The sequence below is a fragment of the Erpetoichthys calabaricus genome, chromosome 18 (assembly GCF_900747795.2).
Source record: "Erpetoichthys calabaricus chromosome 18, fErpCal1.3, whole genome shotgun sequence".
NCBI lineage: Eukaryota > Metazoa > Chordata > Cladistia > Polypteriformes > Polypteridae > Erpetoichthys > Erpetoichthys calabaricus.
This window is the reverse complement of record NC_041411.2, coordinates 75,276,388-75,298,939: the sequence shown is the minus strand read 5'-3', so window position 1 is coordinate 75,298,939 and position 22,552 is coordinate 75,276,388. Positions and strand designations below refer to the sequence as shown.

Here is a 22,552-nt window from a genome sequence, read left to right as displayed (position 1 = left end):
GACAGGTGGCCCAGGGACGAGGAGAGAGAAAGCCCAGGAGAGAGGTGACTGGGGCTGACGGCACTGTGAGTTGTGCGGGACTCTGAATTGAGTAGTGTTGTTGTGTGGAGAAGAGAAATAAAGAAGTCTTTTTGGATAAAGATGTGGTCTCAGACTGGTGGTGTCTGGGCAAATCTCACACCTGGCTCAGGACAAACAGGCCTCTTCTGCCCCACAGGCCACTTAAAGAACAACATTCCTAGAAGATGACGTTCACTTGGAGGAACCAACAAATGAAGATCAGAGAGCTCCTTAACGGATTTACCAATACAGCCAGACGAGAAACACAAGCATTGATGGACTCGCTACGTCTGCAATAATTAACCACGTTCTTATGTACCCTTTTGGTTTTCATCCAGCATTAAACGGGGTATCGGCTGGTCCCCAACACATTGCCTTCAATCTTGTGTTTTCTTTTACATTTTTATATAATATACACTGCCGGTCAAAAGTTTAGAACACCTCAGTTTTTCTTCAGATTTAATCAGTTGAAATGCAATGAATGACCTAAAATGGTGAAAAGGTACGCAGTAAACTGCCAGAGGTTTAAATTTAAAGTTTAGATTAGCAGAAATGGAAATAAAAAGGAAATTTCGGAATATTATAAATGGGTCTTCATCAGGGAACAACTAACCGGTTATAACCAACAGATGCTCTGCAGCGATTCAAGTAAATGAAACCTTGCAAGTTGAAGCAAACAATTTGCCCAGGTGTCCCAGCTTGTGTTGATTACTTAAAACCCCTCTGTGTGTCTTAAAGCCGAGTTGGACCAGACTGTGTTACTACACCCTCTGAGGTACTACGAGGAACGTTCAAAAAGTTTCCACACTTTAGTTTTTAACTCTGTTTATTAAGAATTTCAAAAACGAATGACATCGCTTTCCTACATAGTCATCTTCATTTGCAATACAATTTTCCCAGCGTCGTACCAACTTTTTAATGCCCAATTGCTACTCCTCCCGCCTTCACCGTGTCCAACGAAAATATAAAAGTGCAGAAACGTTTTGAACGTCTCTCGTACTTAGACAATATTACACTGTAGAATGTTGTGAATTCCAGTGATAATGGCAAGAGAGTAATCAACACACAGGTGTAAATGGAAGCAAGTCAGATTAATTCTGTTATTCAACTCTGAATATTATGCCAGGCCTCGGCTAGAAGGGCCCGAGCTCTCCCACTACAGAAGTCGTTCTTACGTAAGTTAAACTAAAGTGTGCCATGACAAGTGGTGAGTTTTGTGTCTTTAATGGCTTATTTGCATGAATTTACATGGACTTCATCATGAGCTGTTAGAAAGTGAAGGCAGTGCTCTGGTGACCGGTCCTGGAAGAAGGTTGAGGATGCCCAAGTCATGTGTGGACATGATGGCACAGTGCCCAGGTCATTGCCCAAGTCCTGCAGTCGCCATCGTTCACGTCTCCACTTAGGATCTTTTCACAGAATTTCTGTGGCTTTAGTTATGAAGAGCAAAGGAAGAACCACTTTGATGTACAGTTGTACTTGAAAGTTTGTGAACCCTTTAGAATTTTCTATATTTCTGCATAAATATGACTTAAAACATCATCAGATTTTCACTCAAGTCCTAAAAGTAGATAAAGAGAAACCAGTTAAAAAAATGAGACAAAAATATTATACTTGGTCATTTATTTATTGAGCAAAATGATCGAATATTACATATTTGTGAGTGGCAAAAGTATGTGAACCTCTAGGATTAGCAGTTAGTGTGAAGGTGACATTCGAGTCCGGTGTTTTCAATCAATGGGATGACAATCAGGTGTGAGTGGGCACCCTGTGTTATCTAAAGAACAGAGATCTATCAAAGTCTGCTCTTCACAACACATGTTTGTGGAAGTGTATCATGGCATGAACAAAGGAGATTTCTGAGGACCTCAACAAAAGAGTTGTTGATGCTCATCAGGCTGGAAAAGGTTACAAAACCATCTCTAAAGAGTTTGGACTCCACCAATCCACAGTCAGACAGATTGTGTACAAATGGAGGAAATTCAAGACCATTGTTACCCTCCCCAGGACTGGCCGACCAACAAAGATCACTCCAAGAGCAAGGCGTGTAATAGTCGGCGAGGTCACAAAAGACCCCAGGGTAACGTCTAAGCAACTGAAGGCCTCTCTCACATTGGCAATGTTCATGTTCATGAGTCCACCATCAGGAGAACACTGAACAACAATGGTGTACATGGCAGGGTTGCAAGGAAAAAGCCACTGCTCCCCAAAAAAAGCACTGCTGCTTGTCTGCAGTTTGCTAAAGATCATGTGGACAAACCAGAAGGCTATTGGAAGAATGTTTTGTGGACGGATGAGACCAAAATAGAACTTTTTGGTTTAAATGAAAAGCGTTATGTTTGGAGAAATGAAAACACTGCATTCCAGCATAAGAACCTTATCCCATCTGTGAAACATGGTGGTGGTGGTGGTAGTATGATGGTTTGGGCCTGTTTTGCTGCATCTGGGCCAGGACGGCGTGCCTTCATTGATGGAACAATGAATTGTGAATTATATCAGAGAATTCTAAAGGAAAATGTCAGGACATCTGTCCATGAACTGAATCTCAAGAGAAGGTGGGTCATGCGGCAAGACAACAACCCTAAGCACACAAGTCGTTCTACCAAAGAATGGTTAAAGAAGAATAAAGTTAATGTTTTGGAATGGCCAAGTCAAAGTCCTAACCTTAATCCAATCGAAATGTTGTGGAAGGACCTGAAGTGAGCAGTTAATGTGAGGAAACCCACCAACATCCCAGAGTTGAAGCTGTTCTGTACGGAGGAATGGGCTAAAATTCCACCAAGCCGGTGTGCAGGGCTGATCAACAGTTACTGGAAACGTTTAGTTGCAGTTATTGATGCAAAGGAGGTCACACCAGATACTGAAAGCAAAGGTTCACATACTTTTGCCACTCACAAATATGTAATATTCGATCATTTTCCTTAATAAATAAATGACCAAGTATAATATTTTTGTCTCATTTGTTTAACTGGTTTCTCTTTATCTACTTTTAGGACTTGAGTGAAAATCTGAGGGTGTTTTAGGTCATATTTATGCAGAAATGTAGAAAATTCTAAAGGGTTCACAAACTTTCAAGCACAACTGTAAGTCAGATTCTACATCTGCTGTTATGTGCAGAGGATTTCATATCAGTTTATACCCACCATATTGGAAGGGGTACAAGAAACAAAATCTGAACCAAATAGGTGAAACTGGCAAGCTGGACCAAAGTCAACAGACATGGAGAAGCTGTGATCCCCAAAGAGCCTAAGGCAGAGGAGTGACCGACGTTCAAAGTAAGGCCTCCCTATTGGGCAACTCACAGTGAGGTCGGTTTTTGCATCTGCCATGACATGGTGAAGCATTCAGGAAATTCAAACGGACATTAGCTTCCAGATAGCTGACCAGTACACTGACTTACTGGTGAAGACCTCCTCCCTCAGATGCTGTCTGTTTTCTGTCGATTTGAGGGGCATGGTCTCGGAAACTGAAAAAATGGCGCAGGATGACGTCAACTGGTCAGACATCAGAGGTGGGAGATGAAGTATGTGGCCTGCTAGCAGGATGGCTCCATCCGACTCTCGCCAGAAGGTGACAAAAGTCTAAATACTGTCATATATGTCACAAGCTAATGTTTATTTATTTGCCAAAGATGTTGAGTCTTGTTGCATCAATATGAAAATATAACATTTTTACCTCTTTAACACATGCTCACTTATCTTTTTCATAGCGTTACACAATATTGGTATGCTTAAATTGTGTACATGTAACAATGTGACATACATAGAAGGCCACACTATACAGAATAGATATATGCAATAACGTGTGCTGTTCTCATGTAATACATGCACATTGTGTACATATAATACACATGTTATACACAGTAGCTACATGTAATAAACATATCATACAGCAAGGAATGTATTAACATTTTATACACACGTCTAACATGCTAGACACCTGCATGTATGACACATTGTAGAGGATGAGCTGAACTCTGCTAACTTCTGCCTCTTTGATTTGTAAGGTGCCATTTGGGAAAGGAAGAACTCGGAGGTTTCAAGGTAAGCTTCTCTTATTTTTATTTTTTGGACTATTATCGCTTACTGATCGTGGCGCTAGAGCACAGCAACATGCTGCACATTTGGTCGGACGTGAGAGTTTCACTGTTGGCTGTGTACACGCCAATAAACTTAAACTTGAATTGTAAAAGAAATGTAATGACTTAACATTATGAGGTAGAAGTACATAATAAGCAAGAATGCTTGTGTCGGATATTTGAAATATTAAAATGTGTGCTTCAATTCAAATGGTTAAGTCCAAATATTCTTGACTGTAGTAGAAATTTGTCATGTTTTGCCCTCAGATAGAGCTCCATAGGGAGACAGACCCCCTAGTAAAGGATCAAAAACCAAAAAATAACCTCATATTCGGAATCACTGACCTTGAAATAGTCAGAAACGATACCCCAATTTGTTACTTTTTGAACATTTGGGGGTGTTTCCATAGAGGGCTATGACTGCCGGTAAAGAAGGAAATATCAAAAATGTTGCTATATTCGTAATCAGCCACCTCGTATGAGAATACACTCTACGTGCTGGTATTTTCAATTTTGTGAAAAGGAGTAACTTTGACCCCTCGTATCCCATTAGGGGATGAACCCCTGGGGGGCCCCGCACATCATTTCTGATCATTTCTGCTGATGACACCTATTGGTTTACTCTTTAATATAAAAGAGCAATTCCCTGCACAGAATATGGCCTAAATTGAGCATGCATCTACAGTCAGAAGGAGATTGCCCAAAATGTGACCTGCACGTGACGTGCGCCAGATAAAAGCCTTTGCTCTCTAAAAGGAACATCAGAGCAAGACTACCATTTGCCATTCGGTAACACAGCATTGCATTTGCTGGGCTTCATAAGCCCGTCGACTCCTGCTTATTCCCCTCAGCGATACCCTCCTGGTTCAAGGGATGCCATGGTCCCAGTATCCGGGAGCGGTCCGGCTTTCGCTCTTCTGTCCCGGATGCTCTGCTCCGCTTTGATCCGAATGCGCAGGCGGGTCTGCCTCCTTTACCTTGAATCGGACGAGCTCTTCAGGCTCACGTAGACCGTGCTGATGACAGTCGCCTCCTCTGGGGTCGAGTCCTTCAAGTCTGAGCTCTCTCTGCACAGCAGGGTGCCCAGGCCCTTAGATAGCTGCCCGCTGAAGAAAAGGTAGATGCAGGGGTTGGTACAGCTGTTCAGATTGGCAAGCAACATGAGGATCGTAAAGGTGGCCGCTGAAAAATAAACAGGAAGTTGTCAAAAAAAAAAAAAAAATGACATTTTGGGAATGAGGTACTGGCAACACCAAAAGACATTTTAAGGGTATTTTAGTTACTCTGTGAGTCCATTCATCCATCCCAACTTCTAATCCAGTTCTCCAGGGTAGCTCTGCGGGACAACTGGAGCCAACGCTGGCAAGAATGGGGTGCAAGGCAGGAACAATGCCTGGACGGGGTGCCAGTCCATCACGGGGCAAACGCACACAAACACACATACCACAGGCCCATTTAGCAACATCAATTCACCTAACCTGCATGTCAGTGTTTTGGGTGATGTGGCATCAATGCTATAAACAAGGCACTTTGTACCGCGTACAGCCACGTCTCTAATAACATACCGGTAAGTGCCATTAGGGCTTAAACAAGAAGAACGTGTCCGTCCTAGTACTACTTCAGAGGTAAGCATGTGGTGTAGTGGTTAAGGCTTTGGACTTCAGACCCTGAGGTTGTGGGTTCAAACCACCGCTACTAAGACAGTGTGACCCTGAGCAAGTCACTTCACCTGTCTATGGTCCAACTGGGAAAATAAAAGAAATGGAACAAAGTGAATCTCAAATGTTGTAAGTCATCTTGGATGAAAGCGTCGGACAATGTCAACATCAGAGTGTCCACCTTTTATTTTGAATTGCCTCCAAAAAGTGCAAGGTTTTGTCTGAAAGAGCCGTGTGAAGTCCAAGTACCACTTGCAATGGGGCGTGGCTAAATAGGAGTCAAGTTAAATGTTTGACTCCGCCCATAAACCACAAGCATCACGCTAAACGTGGGTGGAGTTAAATATCCTAACTCTGCAGAAACACCACAGGCATCACACTAATAAAGGGTAGAATTCAACCTGTAACTCCGCCCATAGACCACAGGCGACACACTAAACATAACTCAAGTTCAACCTGTAAGTCCGCCCATAAACCACAAGCATCACGCTAAACATTGGCCGAGTTAAACATCTAACTCCACCCATAAAGCACAGACGTCATGTTTAACACGGGTCAAGTTAAATGTTTAACTCCGCCCATAAACCACAAGTCTCAGGCTAAACATGGGCTGAGTTAAACGTCTAACTCCACCTATAAAACACAGATGTCATGCTTAACTTGGGTCAAGTTAAATGTCTAACTCCGCCCATAAAACACAGATGTCATGCTTAACTTGGGTCAAGTTAAATGTCTAACTCCGCCCATAAAACACAGATGTCATGCTTAACTTGGGTCAAGTTAAATGTCTAACTCCGCCCATAAAACACAGATGTCATGCTTAACTTGGGTCAATTTAAATGTCTAACTCCGCCCATAAAACACATCATGCTAAACGTGGGTGTAGTTAAATATCTTAACTCTGCAGAAAAACCACAGGCGTCACACTAATAATGGGTAGAATTCAACCTATAACTCCGCCCATAGACCACAGGCGACACACTAAACATAACTCAAGTTCAACCTGTAAGTCTGCCCATAAACTACAAGCATCACGCTAAACATTGGCCGAGTTCAACATCTAACTCCACCCATAAAGCAGAGACGTCATGTTTAACATGGGTCAAGTTAAATGGCTAACTCCTCCCATAAACCACAGGTGTCACACTAAATATGGGTCAAGTTACATGTTTAACTCCACCCATAAGGCAAAGGTGCCACGCCCCATTCCGCACACTTTTAGTGGCTGGTTACACTATGGTTAAGATTAGGGTTTCTGCGGTTTATCTAACTCAAATGATGACAACTGTTGAATATACCAAGTTACATCCATCCATCCATTATCCAACCCGCTATATCCTAACTACAGGGTCACGGGGGTCTGCTGGAGCCAATCCCAGCTAACACAGGGCACAAGGCAGGAAACAAACCCCGGGCAGGGCGCCAGCCCACCGCAGGCCAAGTTACATAAACATGCAATTTTATTTTCATCATTTGCAGGTTGCCTCTTTCCTGGCTAACGTGGAGCTCGGCAGAACCCAAACACATGATGCCTGTGAGTTACAGGCAGGGTTAAATATTTAACCCCGCCTACATTTAGGTACACCCCATTCCATATGCTGCAGTGGGGGAACCTTCTCGCTCGCAGAGCCACAGCACCACAGGTCTAGACCAGCAGTTTTAGGATGGAGGTTAAGGTTGCAGGGTTAGTGTGGTTAGCATGTTGTGTAAATGGTTAAGAAAGTGCTGGCCTAGAACTGTGAAAAGTTATGGTGGTGCAGCTGTGCCGGTGGATACATCTCGTGACTTCTTCCAAGAAACTGCAGTGAAAACCTGTAGTGACGTGTGGCTGTGCATCTGGATCCTTCTCTTTTCATGTGTTCTGCGCCACTAGGGTGAGCAGGAATGGAAAGGAGGTAAGTAAGCTGTCTGTGTCAGCACTGAGGGATATGAAGTGGCACCCCAAAGCAGGGTAGGGGTGTTATACTTCTAGCTGTGGTAATGGGCAACGGAGCCAATGCCAGGTGTGGGCTACCCCATGGAAGAGGGGCATAATTATGGACAAAAACAATGCTAAGCCACAGGAGCACATTGTCACTTTGAACAATTATGGGTGAACTAGTGGGATGTGGGGGTTTCCATGCAGAGGAGCCCCCACAGTAGCTACAGAATATGTTAGAAAGCAACCGTGGGGGCTCCTCTGCATGGAAACCCCCACATCCCACTAGTTCACCCATAATTGTTCAAAGTGACAATGTGTGTCATACGCGAGAAGATTTGATCTTGAACTTTAAGGTGGTAGAAGCTCTGCATTTGCTTAAAGGTACAGCAATACCCCTCTGACTACGGAAAATAAAAACGATCGTGTTATTTGAGATGGGCCTAACTGTAGCCTGCAGTATACGACGTACATCACGTAATGCCCACCGTGTCAGTCACGAAACACCCTTTGAGTCAGATAACCCTTACACATCCCTAATCTTAACCACAGTGTAACTGGGCAAACACAGGGCACTTTGTGACTTGTGATGTTTTGGGGTGTCACGTGACTGACCTCCGAGGTAATTTGGATTGCAGTTAAATCCCGTTGTATTATTTTGCAAAGATATTGGTACAGTCGGTAACGTCGTGCACACGTGTAGCACAAAAGCAGTTGAGGCAGGCGGTTGGCATGTGACACGAACTGACAGAGACGGCCAATCCATTAGGACCGCCATCACCCTAGGGGTGCCGTTTATGACAGGTAAAAGGGGTGCGCACGTGTGGAACATCGAGGGGCATGAGAATTGCAGAGCCGCATAGCAATTCAGTACCGAAGGTTTCAGGGTGAAAGTGACGTCACAAGACGTCCACACGAACCTCTAACCTTAACATTTTAGACTTCATGATAACCACACTAACCCCTCACTTACTTTAACTCCCTTTGTGAAACTGCTGGTGTAGACCTCTGGTGGCGTACACTGTAAAAATAATGTTAAATTTACGGTAAAATACTGGCAGCTGGGTTGCCAGTATTTTACCATGAAAAAGAAGGTGACAATATTTTTAGGTCTATGGTATAATTTTGTAGTAAAAACTGTTTTTTTCTTTTTTCTTAGTGAATTTCCCCTTGGGATTAATAAAGTTATCTATCTATCTATCTATCTATCTATCTATCTATCTATCTATCTATCTATCTATCTATCTATCTATCTATCTATCTATCTATCTATCTATCTATCTTATGTAGTGCATTTATCTATCTGTCTATATAAACTATTATATAGTGCCTTTATCTATCTATCTATCTATCTATCTATCTATCTATCTATCTATCTATCTATCTTATGTAGTGTCTTTATCTATCTGTCTATCTATCTAAACTATTATATAGTGCCTTTATCTATCTATCTATCTATCTATCTATCTATCTATCTATCTATCTATCTATCTATCTATCTATCTATCTATGTAGTGCCTTTATCTATCTGTCTATCTATCTAAACTATTATATAGTGCCTTTATCTATCTATCTTTCTATCTATCTTATGTAGTGCCTTTATCTATCTATCTATCTATCTATCTATCTATCTATCTATCTATCTATCTATCTATCTATCTATCTAATACGTTCCAACAGAAGGGAATGTTTAACCATACCCAGAAATTCATGTAGTGTAATAAATATGCCAATCAATAAACCATTAGAAAGTACTGTCAGGGTCAAACCCCCGTACACAGCTTGCATCAGTAAAGTAACAACAACCAATAGCAGTTTTTTGTTTTTTTTTTCTCTATTGTCTAAATTCCATTACTTAGAACAAACCCTATTTTGCCTGTCCCTTTTTCACTTGTATTTAATTTTCCTTTTCAGTGTCTTAGCTTTGAGCACACACACACAAAGTCTGTCCAATGTGCTAATTCACTGTCACCCATCACCATTTCACCACCGTGACACAACAATTTTTTTTTCCCCCAAAATACTCTATTAAATGGTCTTTACCTTTTTCTTTCATGCCTTGTTCTTATTCAACTGGTCTTCTTTTATTTTCCGTGCCTCCTCTACCTCTTTCTCACATTTCTGTAACAGTCTTTGAATTGAAACATTCTTATTATGTATCACCAGTTCATTCCTTTCCCACTATATATTTCCTTCAACTGTATTAATTAGTTTCCATTGACTTTTTGCCATTTTTTCATTCAATTCCTTCCCCACTAATCCATACAACACTCCCTCCTTTGTTATTTCTTCTTTCCCTATAATAACCCTTCCCATTTCTCTAATACACCCTTCCAAATCTCATGTGCTCTTTCGCAATGCCAAAACACACGTGCCGATGTTTCTACTTCCATACAGTTCTCTCTCGGACATTTCGCAGTTTTTGCTACCCGCCTTTTATACATCGTGGCATTTGTCGGCAGCACTTCATGTATTATTAGCCAGCCCAGATCCTTTTGTCTATTTGTCAGCTCCTTTTCGTTGTTCTGTAGCCATCCTTTCTTTGCTTGCTCTTCTGTCATATGTTTTATTTTAACCGTTGTTTTTTCTTTCCTTATAAATTCTTTTAGGTCTCTTTTCCTTCCCCATATTGTTACCTCTCCTTCCCCCCATCTGTACTTCCTTAAAATTTGATCACTCTCTTGTAAGGTTTAGATATATTAAAGGCAATAGGTCTGTTGTTAGTAATTTTTAAGAATAGCAAACTGGTACCATTTAATTATACACATTGAAAACAATTTAACGTTTAAGGAAATTGGCGATTCTAAATTGGCCCTAGTGTGTGCTTGGTGAGTGGGTGTGTTTGTGTGTGTCCTGCGGTGGGTTGGCACCCTGCCCCAGATTGGTTCCCTGCCTTGTGCCCTGTGTTGGCTGGGATTGGCTCCAGCAGACCCCCGTGACCCTGTGTTCGGATTCAGCGGGTTGGAAAATGGATGGATGGATGGAAATTAGGGCACATTGTCTGGTGGGGAAGAAAAGTTTGCTTTTGTGGTATATGGTGTCCTACAGGTGTGCCAGCTTATCGAATACAACCCACCAGAAATCAGCTTCCATAACCTCAAAGAAACCTTCAGCGTGCAGGGAAAAATACATCTGCCAAGTGTGTTTAAGTTTTTTTTTTTCCCGTACTATTCAAAGGTATGCGCTTCACCAGGAACAATATGGTAAAAGGGGGCGTGTCCTTATGCAAATATTGTAACTTCGGTTTTACTGAAACAGCGCTTTACCGTTTTACATTTTACGGTTATTTACCTTCGCTATTTAACAATTTTACACTGTAAAATTAACAGATTTTTTCAGTGTAATTGTAATACATCAGGTAAACGGTATTTAGCATATTTTGAAGGTAGAAAAATATCGATTTTGCAGAACTTGGCTGTAAAAAATAATGAAATGTATTGTTTAAGATATACAGGTAATTTTCAGTAGATCATAAGGTAACTCCTTTTTTTCAGAAAAGGTCTTTTACTTTCACCATTTACAATATTTTTACCGTTAAATTTACTGCAAATTTTACAGTGTACGGAGCTGCGGCTCCGCAGTTGGAATCTCTGAGGGTTTTGGTAACTTAATGGGCGCGTGCTCCTGATTCACAAACACCCTCTGCGCTATGGACATGGAGAAGTGCCGTTTTGGTAAGTCATGTGGCTCGTGTACACCGGATACACCGGGGAGGGGGTTGGTCAATATACCACACACGCTCCAAGTCTAATAAATGATGAATGTGCGCTATTGGCTTCTTTTCAATAAGGGCGCGCACAAAAAGGCGACCTCAATTGGGCGCGGAGAATAAAAGCGCACATAAATAAAAGCGATCTTCAAAAGGGCGACCTCAATTGAGCGCCGAATAAATGCGCGCGCAGATAAAGGAGCGCTTCAAAAGGATGACCTTCGGAGCGAATTAAATTAATTGTCCTTGATTATGCTAATAGACCAGATCTCGAATATCTACGTGGCATTGCACATAATCTACAGCTTCAAGTGTAACTTGCTTTCACCTTTTTATACATTCAGTCATTGCCTTAATCGAATTTTCTATAATTTTGAAAACAACAAAATATAGAGAGCTTTAGAAATAGTTCGTTAGAAGTAGTTCGTTAGAAGTTCATGCATTAATTAATTGGATGTTTTAATATTCTTGCTTTCACCTTTTTATACGTTCAATCATTGCCTTTATCTAATAAATTTTCTGTAATTCTGTTGCGTTTGCCTTTATTCGCTGCGCCCAATTGACGTCACCCTTTTGAAGCGCTCCTTTATTTATGCGCGCCTTTATTCGGCGCTCAATTGACGTCACCCTTTTGAAGCTCGCCTTTATTTGTGCGCGCCTTTATTCGGCGCCCAATTGAGGTCGCCCTTTTGAAGATCGCTTTTATTTATGTGCGCTTTTATTCGCCGTGCCCAATTGAGGTCGCCCTTTTGAAGGTCGCCTTTATGTGCGCGCCCTTATTGACGGATACCGCGCTGTTGACATCAAGAGTCGCTGTTTATTTAAGTCAATCCACGTGCGTTACGGACCTTTATGACCCAAAGCCCCCAACATCATCCCAAACAACCACGCTAATGACGCAGAGGAGCTGTTGGTAACTGAAGGGGCGTGCGCGCTCTGGACACCGAGGGCCACCAAACTGGCTCCGAATGGGCATCGACGGGAACTAAGAATTGCCACAGACGTTATAAGCACATTCTGTTCATTTGACCCAGCATGTGCTGAGGGGTACGTTGAGTTTAGGGTCACGGGGAGAAAGCAAGAGGCAAACTCCCCAACAGACATAGGTATTGCAGGCTGCAGTGAGAACCTTCGCAGCAAACGTGCTGGACGGTACCAATGCCGGTGATCCCATTAGGCGACTTTTATGCTGCCACTTTAGCAAGCCAAATTTCGCTTTGCCTCGAACGGTGCGGATTGCTTTCAACATTAAGAACGCGCGCCTTCTTTAAACAAGACGAATAAAAAAACAAAACAAAAATGTGTTTCGTCTTTCAAAGAAGTGTTCCTACCGCTAGAATGGCATATCCAGCCCTCTGTAACGCATTTAGCGTAATCCCTGTGAGGACTCGTCCACCGCGATACACTCCGCCATCCCCGACTTGGCGTCTCCAGCGAACTTCTGGTAGGGACTCGGGGTCTGCTGGTGGGCAGTAGAAGAGCTGTAAACGGGCCATCGGAGCATGAAGAACAAAAGCGATTTGTCGCGTTATAATATGACAGCATGACATGGTTCAAGTTGAAGTGGTCGGGAAGCAAACAACGGTGACGATTTGTGGATAAACTTGAAACCCTGACGCCACTTCTGAACGTGTGAGCTTTAAGAGCTGCCGCTCAGTGATCCGTGGGGCGAAAGGCCGAAGCATCGAACACCGAAGGCCCCGCACAGAACTGCAAGCACTCGTGACGGTTCTGTGTAGCTGAGACTGACCTTAATGGACGTGCACAGCACTGTTCCCGTTCCGACTCATCCTTGTGTGGTGCTTGCATGTTCTCTCATTTGTCTGCGTGAGTTTCCTGCCACAATCCAAAACATGCAGGTTGGCGTTTCCTAAATTGGCCCTTTGTGTGTGTGTGTTGTTTTTTTTTTTTGTTTTTTTTTTTGTCCTGCGATGGACTGGCACCATGCCCAGGGTTTGTTCCTGCCTTGTGCTCTATGCTAGCTGGGATAGGCTCCAGTAGACCCCCGCGACCCTGCTCAGGACTAAGTGGTTTAGAACATGACTGACTGACTGATTTTAATTTAGGGGTGGCACTGCTGCCTCGCAGTAAGGAGACTGTGGTCCACGTCCCGGTTTTACCCTGCTTGGAGTTTGCATGTTCTCCCTGTGTCCACAGATGTGCGGGTTAGGTGGACTTGCGTTTCCTAAATTGACACGTGTGCGCGTGAGGTGAGTGTGTCTGTCTGTCCAGCGATGGACGGGCGCCCTGTCCGGTGTTTGTTTCAGCCTTGCGCCCCATACTAGCTGGGATAGGCTAGCATAAGAAAATGACTGACTGACCAAACACGCTGGCTGGAGTAATGACTTGTGTCCCGTTTTGGAACCACGACAGTCCAGTTAGCTGACACACAAGTGTCCCGGTTTGGTACTTGGAAAATCCGGTCTCCCTAACTTTTGCTGCTCTTCTCATGTCTTCGATCCACAATTAATTAATTAATTACTTAAACACTCCGCTTTAAAGATCACTCTTAAAAATCTAACGGCGCTTTACTGGGCTGTGTGGTTCCATGTAGATCCCATTGCTCTACAAATAACCGTTTCATTCTCTGAATGGGATCTTTGCATATGAAGACAGAGATCTTTACTGTCTATTGGGCTGCTTAGCAGGACCCAAACAGATTAAGAAAACCTGAAGTGAGCTCAGCGGTGAGAGTGCGGTATGCAGCGCCGCCATTACTTTTACTCCTTTCGAAGCTGAAGCTTCCAAATGGACGGATGTCTTCAAAGGGTTTATTTTTGGGGGCAGTGCCTCGTGTTATTTTTGTGTTGATTGTTAATAATAATAATAATAATAATAAGGTGGCGCAGTGGTAGTGCAGCTGCTTTGCAGTTAGGAGACTGGAAGGTTGTGGGTTCGCTTACCGGTTCCTCCCTGTGTGGATAGCGCTTTGAGTACTGAGAAAAGCGCTATATATATAATTGTAATGAATTATTATTATTGTTGGCTGCAAGTCTGCCTGTTTTATGTTCTGTTTGTTGAATGCATCATGTGGAATGAAAAGGATGAACCGCGCTAGATTATTTCGGGTGTAGAGAGTATGTATAACAGGTGCCGAAGTCAGCTCCTTAACTGTTCTTATTTGTTAAAAACTCCTTTTTGGAGACCCTTTATGTAGCGCGGGATAGCGCTACAACACAAGAGTTATGCCGGCTGTCATCCAGTAACGGACACCTCTCAATAATAAAGTATCGGTTTGGTTTTAATGTAAGTATTTGGTGTAGAGTTTTAGAAGCTGTGTGATCTGGTGGCGCAGCGATCAGTAATCAAAGTACGAATCATAGGCTCTCAAGATGGGAATGGAAAAGAGACGGATATGTTATTTACGTCACATCACATGGAGAATTAAACTACGTTGTTAACTGGTAAGCATTACTGGCACGTCTCTAGTGCTCCGTGTTAAAACAGATAATGATAGGCAGTTAAGCTCACTCACTGATACCATCCATCCATTGTGAATTTCCCATTGGGATTAATAAAGTATCTATCTATCTATCTATCTATCCATCCATCCATTATCCAACCCGCTATATCCTAACTACAGGGTCACGGGGGGTCTGCTGGAGCCAATCCCAGCCAACACAGGGCGCAAGGCAGGAAACAAACCCCGGGCAGGGCGCCAGCACACCACAGGGCACACACACACACACCAGGGACAATTTAGGATCGGCGATGCACCTAACCTATTAGACAGTTGTGGCGAGCGCCCTCTTCTACGCGGTGGTGGGCTGGGGAGGCAGCATTAAGAAGAAAGACGCCTCACGCCTGGACAAACTGGTGAGGAAGGCAGGCTCTATTGTTGGCATGGAGCTGGACAGTTTGACATCTGTGGCAGAGCGAAGGGCGCTCAGCAGGCTCCTATCAATTATGGAGAATCCACTGCATCCACTGAACAGTGTCATCTCCAGATAGAAGAGCAGCTTCAGCGACAGACTGCTGTCACTGTCCTGCTCCACTGACAGACTGAGGAGATCGTTCCTCCCCCAAACTATGTGACTCTTCAATTCCCCACGGGTTGTTTAAACGTTAACATTTAACATTATACAAAGTTATTGTCTGTTTTTCACCTGCATTATTATTATTATCAATCTTTAATATTATTTATTGTATCAGTATACTGCTGCTGGATAATGTGAATTTCCTATTGGGATAGATAGATAGATACTTTATTAATCTATCTATCTAACCTGCATGTCTTTGGACTGTGGGAGGAAACCCACGCAGACACGGGGAGAACATGCAAACTCCACGCAGAACCCGGGTGTCCTAACTGCGAGGCAGCAGCGCTACCCACTGCGCCACCGTGCTGCCCTCACTAATACCAATCAGTCCACAAATGAGCGAGGAGAACATGCAAACCCCAGGCAGACCCTGGCACTCAGGCGGAGTGGTAGCGCCCCAATGTTAAAGGTGCAACTGTTCTAAGCAGTGCCGGTCGACGCTGACGTGAAGCCCAAGGCGGGGGTTTGGGGGGTCTCGGTGTCTGCACAGCGCCGAATGGTGCCTCTTGAGTTTCATGTTAGATAAACAGGGCGCCCCCTGTCGGTGTCCGGAGCGCACGCTTCTTAACTTTCATAAACGGCACCTAACGGACTGATCGGCGCTGGTACTAAATTTAAAGGTCTTTAGATTAAAAATAAATGTACATCAATAACTTTTGCTCACTTCTTCTCCCTCGACTGCAAGTTATACGTGTATTTAATCTTTGCCTTCATTAGATGTCGTTAGACCACCGAAGCACGTGTGTGTGTGTCATCATAACGGCAGCAGCAGCACGTAAGGTCTTTCCGAAATCACGCAATAAATATTACAAAATAATAATTTTTTTTTTTTTCTTACTTGGCTGACAGTTTCTTCCAAGGTGATTTAGAACATCTGAGATTCAATTGGTTCCATTTCTTTAGTTTTTCCAGTTAGGGTACAAGAAGGTAATGAGACTTGCTCAGGGTCACACATGGTGTCAGTAGTGGGATTTAAACCCATAACCTCAGGGTTTGAACTCCTAGGTCCAAAGTCTTAACCACTACTAATATGTATTGCAATATTTGTGATGTGAATAAGCTTCCATACTGTTCTTCCTCCATGTTCCCCCCTTTTTTGCATAGTGCAACTCTTTTATATAGCGCCTTTCTACAGTATACACTTTGCCAAGGCACTTTCTATACAATAGCATTAGTTCCATATTTCTAAAATGTGAGCACCGACAGGCTTCCTGCAGGATCACACACTAAATCAGTAATATAGCGCCTTTCTCTAGGGTGGTCTAGATCTAACTATGCAATTATTGCATTGCATTCAAAGTTGCATAGTTAGATCTGGACCACCCTGTATTGAGAATAATGTGGATTTTGTGAGCACTGGTTAAGTGAAGGGCGGCACGGTGGCGCAGTGGTAGCGCTGCTACCTCGCAGTTAGGAGACCCGTCTGGGTTTGCTTCTCAGGTCCTCCCTGCGTGGAGTTTGCATGTCCTCCCCGTGTCTGCGTGGGTTTCCTCCCACAGTCCAAAGACATGCAGGTTAGGTGGATTGGCGATTCTAAATTGGCCGTAGTGTGTGCTTGGTGGGTGGGTGTGTTTGTGTGTGTCCTGCGGTGGGTTGGCACCCTGCCCAGGATTGGTTCCCTGCCTTGTGCCCTGTGTTGGGTGGGATTGGCTCCAGCAGACCCCCGTGACCCTGTGTTCGGATTCAGCGGGTTGGAAAATGGATGGATGGTTAAGTGAAGGTTTATGTGGGGTCACACAGTCAGCTAGTGGGGTCTACATGGAGGAACTTGCAGTTTTTATAGTGCCTTTTTTGTGATGGACATGGCGTAATGTTTTCTAAATTCTTTTAGTTGCTGTGGCGCAATGGTAGCGCTGCTGTCTCCTCGCAACAAAGACACTGCGATTCAAGTTCCAAGTCCGCTTGTGGAGTCTGCATGTTCTCCCCGGGTGCTCCGGTTTCTTCCATACAGCACAAAGATGTGCAGGTTGGGTGAACTGGTTTTGCTAAATCCCCCATCTCACCCCCATACGTGTGTGTGTGTGTGTGTGTGTTCATCCTGCGATGGACTGGCCTCCTGTCCCGCGATTGTTCCCGCCTTGCGTCCGATACTTGCTACAAAGGTGGGCTCTAGCTGCCCCCGTGGTCTTGCTCATAAATAAGCGGGTTTAGACAATGAATGATGCTATGACTTACTCTGTGAAAGGCGCCTATATAACCTCAACACAACAAAAGCGCAATTCGGCAGAACATGAGTTCTTACTTTCAGTGGGCGCCTCGTCGTCCCAGACGGACCAAAGCTGGACGGTGAAGAAAGGGGCCCAGCAGATGATGTACACCATCACGATGACCACTGTCATCTTGACCGTTTTGATCCTGGCTTTGGACACGCCGATGACGCTGCTGGCTCTCGAGGGCTGGGGGGTGTCGCCGGCGTCGTCTCCCTCCTGGTGGGTCTTGATGTACAGGTTGATTTGGATCGCCCGGCAGATCCGCACCTGACACGCGATCACCGTCACGACGGGAAGTATGAATATCACAAAGGTCGTCCATGTGACATAGGCTTTGAGACCCCAAGGGTCAATGAAACTGGCCCAGCAATCAAAGACGCCCTCCGACACTTCGGTCTTGGAGAAGATGAAGAACTGAGGCAGGCTGCCGAGCAGGGAGATACCCCACGCCACACACACGGGGGCGTTCCAGCGGGTTCGCTTCCGCTGAAAAGTCACCATGGGGTTGCAGATCGCTTGGTAGCGGTCAATGGTCATCACCACGATCATGTAAGTGGACGCGAACATGCCGACCACCTGCAGGTACTTGACAATCTTGCACACGAAGTCGGGACCCACGAAGCGATCCGTGATGTCCCAGAAGAGCTGCGGGAAGACCTGGAAAAAGGCGACCACCAGGTCCGCCAGGCAGAGGTGCAGCACGAAGACGCGCATCCTGGACACTTGCTTGCGGCGGCGCCACAGGATGGCCAGCAGCCCGAAGTTGAGAACGGAGGCGCACAGGAAGATGACGCCCAGCACGGCCACCTCGACCTGCGCCAGCTTCTCGTTCCTGTCCGAGCCGCCGTTCGCGTCCAGCCGCAGGCTCGCGTTGCTGAAGTTGGTGTTGAAGATCCGCATTCCTTTTCCTTTGTTTTCAGTCTGCAAACGGCGGAGGTATGTCTAAAACAGAAAAAAAGTTACAAAATAAATTAACTAAAGGGCGTGCAGTGCCATCCATTAACTGAATTCGTGTTTTGCTTTGCGTGATTGTGTCGAGATCGGCGCACTGGTTAAGGCTTTGGACTTAAGGTGGCTGAGGTTGTGGGCTCAAACTGACGCGGAGTGACCCTGAGCGAGTCACTTCACACACTCCAAATGGAAAAACTAAAGCAATGGCACCAGTTGTAATTCAAATGATGTAAGTCTCCTTGGATAAAGTACATGGCCGGATTAAGGTGGGTGCTATTGATGCTGCAGCATTAGGCCCATTCCTGAAATAGGCCCAGATGAAAACAGACGAGAATTTTCCGGAAGCTGAACAGTTTTCCTTTGCTATATAAACCTCAAAATAATTCTTACAATGAAATTAGGAGTCCGACATTCGGGTTTCTCTCGGAGCTAACGTCATTGAGCATTGAGCAGATCGAGGACAAAGCTAAGAATCCTCGTATCCAGATGACTTGGAAGACACACTGGTGGCTGAGCTGATACAGTTGGCTGCATTTATGCGCACTCAGAAACCGGTGACTGTGAACGAATCAGCAGAGCTCACCATGTATACAGGCCTTTGTCATCGTTGAATCTTTCTCAGACATTTCCAAACGTCGAGATTGGGTTGCGCATCTATCTGTGCATGATGGTGTCCGGCGAGCGGAGCTTCTCAAAGTTGGGAATAGTCAAAAGGAGAGCTGCGGTCCTCAATGGGGCAGGAAAGGCTAAGCATGCTGGCGCTTATGAGCATTGAGCATGAGATGCTGCGCGGCCTTGACTTCACTGACACGATCGAAAAAGTCGCGCTTGGTAAGGCTCGAAAAACAGGGCAATCCTCCGAATACCGGTCCCAAGTTATTTAACAACTGTTTTCCTATCGAGTGGACATTACTACACTGAAAGCCGCGAAAAAATATTTATTGCAAGACAATAAGATGTATTTCCAATATTTTGTATTAATTCCAGCACAACAGCTGCAACGTCTCTTAGTGGTAAAAGTAGTTATTATAGTTCACTATGGTGTCCCAGCTGGTCAGACCCTCAAACAACATCACATGCTTCGACTTCACGTCATACAGCCAGAGGTACATCATCATTATTATCTTGTCAGATGTCATGATGCAACCGATATTTTTAAATAAGTAAGCTGGTTATAACTAACCTTATTGCTCCCGCTCCTAAATATTGTCCACTCGATAGGAAAACAGTTGTTAAATAATTTGGGACCGGTATTCGGAGGATTGCCAAAAACAGCAATATAAGTAATCAGCACTAGCGCAGTAGATAGGGTGACGATATGCCTAGGTTACGTTGATCTGGTTTAGCCTTTTCTGCATTAAGTGCACTTTTCAGACAATTACTATTTAATGTTGATACATAGTTTGATGTTAATCTCGAGTTGTTACGATACTACGTCGTTATTATTATTCATGTTCAATGCGTCGCAAGCGGTTAAGGCTCCATGGTTGGTCTGAGTGCGCATGCGCGGTGAGTGTCGAATGCACATGCACCAATGCCGAGACATAAACAGGCCTTTTTTTTGCGCTGCAGCATCAGGCCCAATTTCGTCTTAATCCGGTGTTGTAACGAAACATCCTACCCATCGAAATGATCTACTCACTGATACTACGCATGCGCACACCAACATTACGCAACTTTTCTACCTAGTATTGAAGTTTGAGGTAAATGTTACTGTATTTCAGTAATATGTATGCTTTTCTTAGCCTTACTACATTAATGCATTTATTACAGTTTACTGCATAGGTTTTTACTGTCAACATTGTATGAGTTGTATATTTTGCATGTGTGACTTTTAATCTTGTACAGCCCATTGTATGCATGCACGAGTAATGACCGTCTTGTGAAATCTTTGCATCAGGCTGTGTCTCTTTCGGGCATTAAATGATGCATATAGAATAACTTCGACAAGTATAGCGCAGAAAAGACAGGAGCCAACCATGGACGGAATGACGCAATATTATTTATTGTAGGAATGTTGTAGACGGGCGGCATGGTGGCGCAGTGGGTAGCGCTGCTGCCTCGCAGTTGGGTGATCGGGGGACCCGGGTTCGCTTCCCAGGTCCTCCCTGCGTGGAGTTTGCATGTTCTCCCCGTGTCTGTGTGGGTTTCCTCCAGGCGCTCCGGTTTCCTCCCACAGTCCAAAGACATGCTGGTTAGGTGGATTGGCGATTCTAAATTGTCCCTAGTGTGTGCTTGGTGTGTTTGTGTGTGTCCTGCGGTGGGTTGGCACCCTGCCCAGGATTGTTTCCTGCCTTGTGCCCTGTGTTGGCTGGGATTGGCTCCAGCAGACCCCCATGACCCTGTGTTCGGATTCAGCGGTTTGGAAAATGGATGGATGGATGGATGTTGCAGACGGAATGCTCCACGATATCTTAAGGAACTTCTTATATTACAATCCACTACAAGAAACCTAAGTTTTGCAAATACCTACCGCCTTCGCCCCCCTGTGACCAAACTTCATACAATGGGTGACCGAGCCTTTGCAGTCGCTGCTCCTCGACTGTGGGATGTCCTACCAGAGAGCTGGAGAACACAGCGGATTGTGAGACTTTTCTATTTAGGAAAGCTTATTAACAAGAATGCTACTAATTATTGTTGTTTTTATCTTGCTTTGCCTTTGTTTAAACGTTTTATGTAACGCGCCCTATAAATAAAATGCATTATTAATTTTTATTATTATTATTACCTTAACACAAAACCAGCAAGCCCGCAATTAAGGTCACAAAAGTTTAGGATGCGAACAGAACACACGCGGGCATTATATTCGTAAAAATAATATTTTCATGGCACTTTACTGGGTTGTGTGGTTTCTTGTAAAAAAAACACCCATCCATTTTAAGTTCGCTTATGTTCCAGCTTCCCTACAACCGTTAGCTCGACACATCTCAGCAAGCATCGAGCGCAAGGCAGGAACAACGTCTGGCCAGGATGCCAGTCCTTCACAGGGTGGCCGATCAGACACGGACACACCCGGGCCAGTTTTAGCAATGCCAGCTCACCTAAGCTGCGAACTCTTTGGACGGTGAGAGGAAACGAAAACGGGGAAAACGTGCAGACTCCACGCGCCCAGTGGGCGCCTTGTTGGGAGGCAGCAGCGCTACTCACTGCGCCACCGGGCCGTCCCTTGTAGAGCCACTTCATCCCGTGGAGGGCTTTTTCAGCTTTGAGAAGGTTCCGCGTACGTGTGGACAAAGTAGAAAGCTTTACTGTGGAGTATGGGCGATCTAAAGAATAAAACCTGATCAAGAAAGTCCTGTTCAAATCAGGAGCCCACCGGTGTTACATAAAGTCTGTTATCACCTAGTCATGGTTATTTATGGCGCCTGTTACGGATCTACATAAATAAAGATTATTTCTGGAACCTTCATATGATTTATTTTTAGGAGTGCAAAGAACTGAACCCAGAAAACGTTACCTTTGCGCCCACTCTTTTAACAACCTGTTGTTGTTATTATTATTGTAATAGTAGTAGCAGTAGTTTCAAAATGTCATTTTTAAAACACTAACTCTCTTTAAGAAGGATACGCGTTACAGATTCATACTCACTCTGGTTTTCTCGACTTCCACGAACACCCAGAAGACAGCCGCAGTCTGGCCACTGTCTGACCAGGCTTGTTCCAGCTCGATCATTTATTTGGATTTGACAACACCACCCACCCCGCCGCCCCCCGCCACCTACACTGTAAGGAGGGGCTGAGCGTAAAACAGACCAACAAGCCACGCGAACGCGCCATGCAGCGCGCGCTCCCGCCCACCCCAGCTCCGCTCGTCTGTCCCCAAACCCGCCGCCGCCGCAGCCGCCACTTCTACCTCCTTCTTTGGTTTTAATTTGTCCTGCGCGAAAAAAAAAAGCTCCAATGGCGGAAAACTCGTTTATAGATGGCGT

At 44.5% G+C, this 22,552-nt stretch overlaps 1 protein-coding gene across 1 annotated transcript; it reads right to left on the bottom strand.

The window, feature by feature from the left end:
• Positions 1–4,839: 4,839 nt before the first annotated feature.
• Positions 4,840–22,459, bottom strand: avpr2b.1 (arginine vasopressin receptor 2b, tandem duplicate, 1). The gene is made up of 3 exons (XM_028824851.2): positions 22,213–22,459; positions 17,706–18,615; positions 4,840–5,320 (listed from the first exon to the last, which is right to left on the bottom strand). The coding sequence occupies exons 1-3, from the start codon at positions 22,294–22,296 to the stop codon at positions 5,112–5,114; spliced, it is 1,203 nt and encodes a 400-aa protein (XP_028680684.2). The 5' UTR covers positions 22,297–22,459; the 3' UTR covers positions 4,840–5,111.
• Between the last annotated feature and the right edge of the window lie 93 nt (positions 22,460–22,552).